This window comes from Nicotiana attenuata, unplaced genomic scaffold (genome assembly GCF_001879085.1).
Source record: "Nicotiana attenuata strain UT unplaced genomic scaffold, NIATTr2, whole genome shotgun sequence".
Classification (NCBI taxonomy): Eukaryota; Viridiplantae; Streptophyta; class Magnoliopsida; order Solanales; family Solanaceae; genus Nicotiana; species Nicotiana attenuata.
The window spans coordinates 30583-40559 of record NW_017676063.1 but is presented as its reverse complement, the minus strand read 5'-3'; the positions used below and the strand labels follow the sequence as shown (position 1 = coordinate 40559).

At 36.2% G+C, this 9977-nt stretch overlaps 1 protein-coding gene across 1 annotated transcript; it reads left to right on the top strand.

The window, feature by feature from the left end:
- The first annotated feature begins 4098 nt into the window (after positions 1–4098).
- On the top strand, positions 4099–4725 carry LOC109220712. The gene has a single exon (XM_019385173.1). It carries the CDS (start codon positions 4099–4101, stop codon positions 4723–4725), a length of 627 nt encoding a protein of 208 aa, XP_019240718.1.
- Positions 4726–9977: the final 5252 nt, after the last annotated feature.

The window sequence follows — 9977 nt, the reverse complement described above, 5'->3', positions numbered from 1 at the left end:
GTCGTTATTGTATTCATGAATACATGTCGCGAATACATGTGAATACATGCGCATACAGCTGGACTGACCTGATTTTAGGCGCTTTTTACTGCTGTATTCATGAATACATGGCGTGAATACATGTGAATACATGCGCGTACAGCTGGACTGCCCTGATTTTAGGCGTTTTTTACTGCTGTATTCATGAATACAGTAGCGCGAGTACATGTGAATACATGCGTGTACAGCTGGACTGCCCTGATTTTAGGCACTTTTTGCTGCTGTATTCATGAACACATGGCGCGAATACATGTGAATACATGCATATACAGCTGGACTGCCCCGATTTTTAGGCGCTTTTTGCTATTGTATTCATGAATACAACAGCGCGAATACACTACCGTAACAACTGAATAGTAGCTATAGGGAGTAATTATGTATATGGTAGCTATAGAAAGTTAATAGCCACTAAACAATAGTGGTTTCTGAAAATTCCTCATTAAAATTCAGTTGTGCCCCAATGTGAGTGTCGGACGTTGGATGAAAAACCGAAAATAAAAATATGAGTTCAGTCCGATGATTAGGAAATGAGTTTGCCCTTGAATTAAAGTGATGAAGTCGGAAAGAGAAATTATAATTTAATATAGTTAGACTTTTCTTAGTCAGCCCTATTGGACCATATTATTTTTGTACGTACTTAGGTCGGCATAGTCTTAAATTTATGGAGAAATTGAAGTGATAGCAATTGATAGAAACTGGAATTGATTATTGTTTACATTCTAGTTTTTTCAGAGGAAACTACAAAGAAATTTCTGCAGCAAGAGAAATTTTTACAATAACGTTTGTGAAAGAATTTTGACTATTATCTCCAAATATTGATACTGTTTGAGCCTGCATAATATAGTCATATTCACATTTTAAAAATTAAAATGGTGCAAATAGTATCATATATTTATAATATGATCTAAATACACGTGTATGGTGTTTGAATTTGGTTTTTCTAATTTAGAAAGTTAAGCGGCTTTGGGTTTGTTGTTGAATTACACTTTAAGAAAATGATCATTAAAAAAATGTGGTGGGATGGTTGAGATTTTAATCCGTCTTTATTTAAACATTTCGAGTTCGAGCCCTTAGATTGGAAAGCTTCTTGAACAATTTATTCTTTTTTAGGTACCTGATATGAATAAGAATTAGTCGAACCAATAATTGTCGAATAAGGGCAGCTCAATGTACAAAGTATTCCGCGTTCACGCCTTTGGCGAAGCCACATGGTGTTAAGGGTGGTCAGTGACCACCCTTCATTGAAAAATTGCACTGTGTACATACGTAAAATATTACGTTTTAGAAGTATATAACATATATTGAACACCCTTTGTCGGAATTTTTTTTCACTTCTTTTAAATTTGAACACCCTTGAAAAATTCCTAGCTTCGCCACTGGTACATGCAACTCTTCCCTAAGGGTGTGATGCAGACAATCTGCCCTAATGCAAGCAATATTTGCCGAACCAATAATTGTCGAATAAAGGCAATCTGGTACACAAAGTATCTCGCGTTCATGCAGTATCCATGGAAAGGCCGCACCTCAAGAATGTGATGTAGACAACCTACAAAGGCAGTCCAGTACTTAAAGTATCCCACGTTCATGAAACATCCACGGAACGACTGCACCCCAAGAATGTGATGTAGACAATCTACCTTAATGTAATTATTAATGACTATTTTTACAACTCGAATTTGTGACCTACAAATCATATGGAATAACTTTATCGTTGCTCTAAGACTCTCTTTTAGCCGTTGAATATGATATATATTTGTTTTATTTTATCTAAAAGGTGTTCTACTTTAGAAGAATAGAAGCCACATATGAAAAGAATATGATAAAAAAATATTAAAAGAATCTAGCTTCACAAGAAATAGACAACCGACCTCTTTAATGCATTACCAGCTTGAATTTGGAGACCACTATTGTTTGGCTCAAAAACAACAAACAAAACTATCACTCAATTAATGTAAACTTTCTTCCTCTATCCATTCCCCTAACCCCAGCCGAATTAATGGCAAATAGCCTTTCCACAAAGGACATTTTTCTTTGAATGTAGACACATCCTATTGCCCACTCATCCACACCTTTAAGAAAGACCAATTAGAAAGTGAAAGCCATTGCTTTTTTTAACTTATAGTAACATGACAAAAGTGTTGCTATCTTCTAATTAATCATCTTGTATTGTGAAGGGAAGTCCTAGAGCAATGGTAAAATTATCTTCGTGCAATCTATAAGGCCGACCACTATATAAACCACTATATAAGTCGCTGGCGGAGAAAGGTCGAAGAACTTCCCTTCATTCATTACTAAGCCAAGGTCGTAAGTCTCCGAGTCAGCCCGTGCTTTTTCGAAGAATCCTGCACCCATTGGCATACAGCCTGGCAGGCCTTACCTTTCCGTTGGAGTCGTGAAACCAATCACTAATGCTTGCGTTAGGATAGGCTGTTTACATCGCATCTCCTGAATTGCGGCTTTTCTCCATACCTTGTGAGAATGCGACTTACGTTTTGCATCGAGCTACTCTTTTTTATTCGAAACTCACTGACTCGCCTAATAAATTTGCGTAATGGTATTTAAGTGTCGGTTCCTTGTCCCTCTCCATTTTGTGTGCTCTAATCTTATTAGTTGGTTGACATGTAATATATGCACTCAAAAAGGATTAATAAACTTCTAAATTGACAAGCTTCAATATATGCACTCAAAAAGGATTAATAAACTTTTAAATTGACAAGCTTCTGGGAAATGATGTATATGACCCCTTGAGTAAATCTCGCATTAAAAAGGAAAAGAAAAGTAAAGTATACATAAGGTATATATATATATGTTCACATAGTACGCACGTTTTAAGACTCGATTTAAGGTAGCTCGAGAAACAAACTCATGTATAAAATTTGTTAAGCTAAAACAAACAATACTTATTTTTGAATTTGGAATTTGACAAATAGAGAATTCCCTACAAGATCAATAATTTAGCGCAGCTATCTTAGGAGATGTCATTGTGAGATTAAAACACAGATTGGTTTTTGTTACATTTGCTGAAAATGGAAAAAATAAATTCTTGGCTTGTTTAAACTTCACCAACTACATTTAAACAGATTCTATAATTAACTAGGTGGACCTTAAAAAAATAGATTGTGTTATGAAATACTTGATTATGGTGGATGTCCATAACTCCTAAAGGAGTAACACCCACTGCTCTTCTCCATTAACCTCCCACACCTCCATGATCTTCTCGCATGTTCTCAATAGTTAATACCATGTTAATGGCATCCCTTTGTATTACCTATATCATCCTATAAATAGAGGGTCTGGGCATCACATTGTATATACTTGGAAAACACTTGAAGAAATAATTCTCTCTTTCTCTCTACATTCTTGTCTATTTGCTTGTTTCATATTATTACTTTGAGCTACATTTTTTAACACGTTATCAACACGAAGTCTTTAACGTCAAGATTGAACTCTAATCTTCTCCAAGTTAAGTTCCCACTCTGCTATCCGCAAGGTATATACTTTTAGCTAAATCATGTTCATATTTCATTTAGCTTCCATTACTTTCTTTTACACTCAAATACCTATACATTGAAACGATAATTGGTTGTACTAGTTAGTCCTACTTTTGCATCTTAAACTTTTGCGTCTTTACTGTTTTTTTGTTTTCTGAATGATGTGAAAATTATTTACTTGATAAAATAGTATTGACTATGACTACAGATTATAGTAGTAGTAGCAGAAACAACAACATTTAGTCACAAACGATTTCGCCAATTCCCTTTACCCTTATATTTGGCATCTATCAGTAGTTGAAAGAAAAGTTGAGATGATGGACTTAACACAGATTTTTATACTATTGTCGTTACTACAAAATGACAATTCTTATGACATAGTATTTGAGTTACAACATGATTTATACTTAAAAAAAATTTTGTAAAAGATAATATGAAGTTCTTAAATGCTTAACTAGCCTATTAGGATATTATTTGTGTGGAAATTATTTGTTAACAGAAAAAAATATTTCTTTACGCTATTATCCTAATGATTTCTAATTATTTATTTTCTTTGATAGTTTTTACTATGTCGAATTTGTCAAAGCTTGAGTTTGTGGCACTTGACATTTCTGGAAAGAATTACCTATCATGGGTTCTCGATCCTGAGATTCACTTAGCCGCTAAAGGCCTTGGTAACACCATTACTCAGGGTAATGAGGCATCAAGCCAGGACAAAGCGAAGGCCATGATTTTCCTTCGTCATCATTTGGATGAAGGTTTGAAGGTTGAATATTTAACAGTGAAATATCCACTTGAATTGTGGACTGGCCTGAAGGAAAGGTATGATCACCTTAAGGCTACAGTATTGCCAAGGGCTCGATATGAGCGGATGCACTTACGGTTGCAAGATTTTAAGACCGTAAGTGAGTATAACTATGCTGTATTTCGAATAACTTCCCAACTGAAATTATGTGGGGAAGTTATGAACGATGAGGATTTGCTAGAAAAGACTCTTACAACTTTTCATGCCTCAAATATGGTATTACAACAGCAATACCGTGAAAGGGGTTTTAAAAAGTATTCTGAATTGATCTCATGCATTCTGGTGGCTGAGCAACATAATACCCTTTTGCTGAAAAATCATGAAGCCCGTCCCACAGGGTCAACTCCATTTCCTGAAGCGAATATGGCAGCTAGACGTGATAAGTCTTGAAAAAGACAGAATAATAATCATGGCCATATGAATGTACGTGGGCATGGCAATGGTAAGAGACGATATAATAGTCGTCATCGTGGTGGTCATGGCAAACGAGAGAACAATATGGGTTCTCAAAACAATCCTTCAAGAGGCAAAAGTGGTAACTGCCACCGCTGTGGCATGAAAGGTCATTGGAAAACTGAATGCCGTGCACCTGAGCATTTTGTCAGGCTTTATCAAAACTACATCAAAAGAAAGGCAAATAATGTTGGAGCATCTTCTGCTAATGCCCCAGTGGAGTCTCACTTGACCTTCAAAAATGATTTTGAGGCAGGGCCTTCAAACAAAAATGATGACAATGCCGAGGCAAATCTTGCTTTGAATGATGATGATTTTCATGGCCTCGATGATCTTACTCATTTGAAAGTTGAAGACTTCTTTGGAGATCAAAACTAAAGTTTGATTATTTTACTAGGGAATGCAATTATGTTATTTTTATTTCAGTGGTTTTTTTTTTGTCTCGTTCTAAAGTTATTTTTATTTTCAAGTAGTACTTAAGTTGTCTTATGTTGTCGTTGCTGATGTTAGTTTTCTCCGTATTTCTCATGATGTATTTTTATTTTTTTTATGAAGAATATAAAATTCTCCAGTCTTCAATTGGATCCAAGATGATTAATGAAGATTTGTGCCTTTTGGATAGTGCTACAACTCACACAATATTAAGAGAAAAGAAATTTTTCTCTAATTTGGTTATGAAAAAGGCTTATGTTAATACAATATCTGGTAGTACAAAGTTAATTGAGGGCTCTGGAAGAGCGGCCTTATTACTACTTGGAGGAACGATATTAACTATTAATAATGCATTGTATTGTAGTAAGTCTCAAATAAACTTGTTGAGTTTCAAAGCTATTCGCCAAAATGGCTACCATGTTGAGACCTCTAACGAAGGAAAGGTTGAATACCTTTATATTACTACAATAAAAGCGGGGAAAAAATGTGTGCACGAAAAATTACCCGCATTTTCTTCTGGGTTGTACCACACAAATATTGGTGTGGTTGAATCACATGCCATAGTAAACAAAAGATTTACTACTTCTAATGATTTTATCATTTGGCATGACCGGTTGGGCCATCCCGGTTCTAACATGATGCACAGAATAATAGAGAATTCAAATGGGCACACATTGAAGAATAAGAAGATTCTTCAGTTTAAGGAATTCTCTTGTGCTGCTTGTTCTCAAGGAAAATTGGTTATTAAACCATCAGCAGCTAAAGTTGGGATTGAATCCCCTGCATTTCTGGAACGTATACAGGGTGATATATGTGGGACTATACACCCTCCATGTGGACCATTCAAGTATTTTATGGTCTTGATAGACGCATCTACAAGATGGTCACATGTGTGCTTATTGTCAACTCGTAATATGGCATTTGCGAGATTGTTGGCCCAAATAATAAGGTTAAGAGCACAATTTCCAGATTATGCAATTAAGACAATTCGTCTTGATAATGCTGGTGAATTTACATCTCAGGCCTTTACAGATTATTGTATGGCCACTGGAATAAAAGTTGAGCATCCGGTTGCTCATGTTCATACTCAAAATGGTCTAGCAAAATCATTGATTAAACGACTTCAACTAATAGCTAGACCATTGCTAATGAGGACAAAACTCCCCCTTTCAGTGTGGGGACATGCTATTTTGCATGCAGCANTCATGCCAGTATTTTCAAAGTAGATTTCAAATTGAAAATAATTGTTGCACACAGTAAATGGTGTTAACTATCTTATTACGGCCTGGAGATTATTGAGGGGCAACAGAGATATGTATTTGATCTGCCCATGGTTTTTGACACTAACAGGAAGTCAATAAAATACTTTGTGCTTAAAATAAGGCCATGAGAACTTTTTTACGCGCAAGTACAATGGAAAGCGTGGTTGGTAATGCTGAATAATGTCTCATCGTCTCTGAGTTAAGGTTTCAGTGGGACTAAATTCAAATGATCCTACAAGCAGAAAGTGGTAACATAAACCGGTTCTACTTTCTTTACTCTATTTTATTAATTTCCTACCCTTGTGATTCAATTTTACAAATGTTTAGGGTAGATGTTTTCTATGTGATGATCTCAAAGTATTATTCAATTTGCGTGCTACAAAATTGGTTTGTCAATATTGTTTGCCCAAGTTCAGATGAAGTTTTGAAGATTGACCAAATGAACTCATTCATGAACCAGGTCCATCATGTGAGACAGACACAGTGTTGATATACTTATACATGTGACATACGTGTGAAGATAAGTCTCAAGGGTCAGCAACAATATCTTCTGAGTTGATCGAAAAGGTTGCATAGGATAAGGAGTTGAAGTCTCCTTATGTGAAGAGAACTACATCCGGATAAAGAATAAGGATTGGAGTTTGAATTGTTCTAGGACTCGAATTTGATGAAGGATCAGCAATTCGAGTTTTAATCAAACTCTGATTACTAACTCTATAAATAATAATGATTGTTCTCTTTTACAGGGTAGCACACAAACGACAGAAGTGAAACTAAATTAAAGAGCAAAATAGCAAGGCTTTTTGCAAGCAATTTACGTGAGATTCAAGTGTGCAAACCTGAAGCTACTTGGACAAGATAGAAGAACCAATTCCATTGTGTCTTTCTTTTATTCTAGTTCAATTGTAGTAGGTGTTTTAAAATTGTACCTTTCAGCTTTCATAGAAGCAATTGTATTAGGTACTTTGAGTATTCAAGTGAGAGTTAACTTGAAAGTGTCGCAGTAGTTGAGGCTGTGTGCCACACTGGGATTAGAGTTTAATCCTTAGGTTTACAAGAGTTTTGTAAATGCTGTTTTGGCTCAGTGATTTTAGTGGAAGTTTGGGAAAATCATACTAAGTAGTAGGTTGTGGTTTTTTCACCTTTTGAGCCAGGTATTTTCCACGTAAAAATCTCTGTGTTCTTTATTTTATGCACTCTTAATTCCGCAAACAGTCTTAATAAGTACATCTAGAAGAACCAGGTTCTTCTAGTGCGAAAATTAGGTACCACACAAATCACCCCCCCCCCCCCTTCTTGTGTGGTATTGATGTCTAGAACATCAGCAGCTAAAGTTGGGATTGAATCCCCTGCATTTCTGGAACGTAGACAGGGTGATATATGTGGGCCTATACACCTTCCATGTAGACCATTCAAGTATTTTATGGTCTTGATAGACACATCTACAAGATGGTCACATGTGTGCTTATTGTCAACTTGTAATATGGCATTTGCGAGATCGTTGCCCAAATAATAAGGTTAAGAGCACAATTTCCAGATTATGCAATTAAGACAATTCGTCTTGATAATGCTGGTGAATTTACATCTCAGGCCTTTACAGATTATTGTATGGCCACTGAATAGAAGTTGAGCATCCGGTTGCTCATGTTCATACTCAAAATGGTCTAGTAGAATCATTGATTAAACGACTTCAACTAATAGCTAGACCATTGCTAATGAGGACAAAGCTCCCCCTTTCAGTGTGGGGACATGTTATTTTGCATGCAGCAACACTTGTGCGCATAAGGTCAACCAGTTATCATAAAGTCTCCCCATTACAGTTGGCTTTTGGTCAGGAGCCAAATATTTTCCATCTAAGAATTTTTGGATGTGCGGTATATGTTCCAATTGCTCCACCACAACGCACAAAGATGGGTCCCAAAAGAAGGTTGGGAGGATATGTTGGTTATGAATCTCCTTCTATTATTAAATATTTGGAGCCTATGACAGGAGATTTGTTTACAGCCAGATTTGCTGATTGTCATTTTGATAAATCAGTTTTTCCAACATTAGGGGGAGAAACAAACAGCTAGAAAAAGAGATAGATTGGAACGTATTATCTCTATCTCATTTGGATCCTCGTACAAATCAATGTGAACAAGAAGTTCAAAAGATCATTTATATGCAAAATATTGCAAATCAATTGCCAGATGCATTTACTAACCTTCCACGGGTTACTAAATGGCATATTCCAGCTGTAAATGCTCCAATGCGAGTTGATGTCCCAGCTGGACAGTATGATGATGCAAATGAGTCTAGGCCACGCCTTAAACATGGTAGACCAATTGGTTCCAAGGATAAGAATCCCCGAAAAAGGAAAGGAGCAAATGATCAAGTTGATCATAACATGGAGGCAATTGCTCAAGAGGAACATAAAGATATAGCAATTGATAAGACCTCACAGGAGGTTCTAGTACCTGGAAATGATGAAAATGAAGAGATCTCAATAAGTTATGTCTCTACGGGAAAAAGGTGGAACCGAAATAACGTTGTTGTTAACAACAATATTGCATATAATGTTGCAGTTGAAATAATGCAACAAAATGAGGATCTTGAGCCAAAATCTGTCGATGAATCTAGATAGAGAAATGATTGGACAAAATGGAAAAATGCAATTCAAGAGAAATTGGCTTCACTCGAAAAATGTGAAGTTTTCGGACCAATAGTCCGAACGCCTAAAGGTGTCAAGCCAGTGGGGTACAAATGGGTTTTTGTGCGAAAACGAAATGAGAAAGGTGAAGTCGTAAGATACAAAGCACGACTTGTGGCACAAGGGTTTTCGCAAAGTCCTGACATTGATTATATGGAGACATATTCTCCTATGGTAGATGCAATTACCTTCAGGTATCTAATAAATCTGGCAGTCCATGAAAAGCTTGATATGCGGTTGATGGATGTTGTCACAACCTACTTATATGGCTCACTGGATAATGAAATTTTTATGAAAATCCCTGAAGGATTTAAAGTTCCTGAAGCACATAAAAGTTCAAGAGAAACTTGTTCAATAAAGCTTCAGAAATCCTTATACGGATTAAAGCAATCAGGGAGGATGTGGTACAATCGCCTTAGCGAGTATTTGCTAAAGGAAGGGTACAAAAATGACCCTATTTGCCCTTGTGTCTTTATTAAGAGGTCTGGATCTGAATTTGTCATCATAGCTGTGTATGTTGATGACTTGAATATCATTGGCACTTCTAAAGAGCTTCCAAAGGCTGTAGAGTATTTGAAGAAAGAGTTTGAAATGAAAGATCTTGGTAAGACAAAATTTTGTCTTGGCCTACAAATTGAGCATGTACCAAATGGAATTTTTGTCCATCAATCAACATATACTGAGAAGGTTTTAAAGCGATTTTACATGGATAATGCACATCCATTGAGTACCCCAATGGTTGTGAGATCGCTTGATATAAATAAAGATCCATTTCGGCCTCAAAAAAATGATGAAGAGCTCGTTGG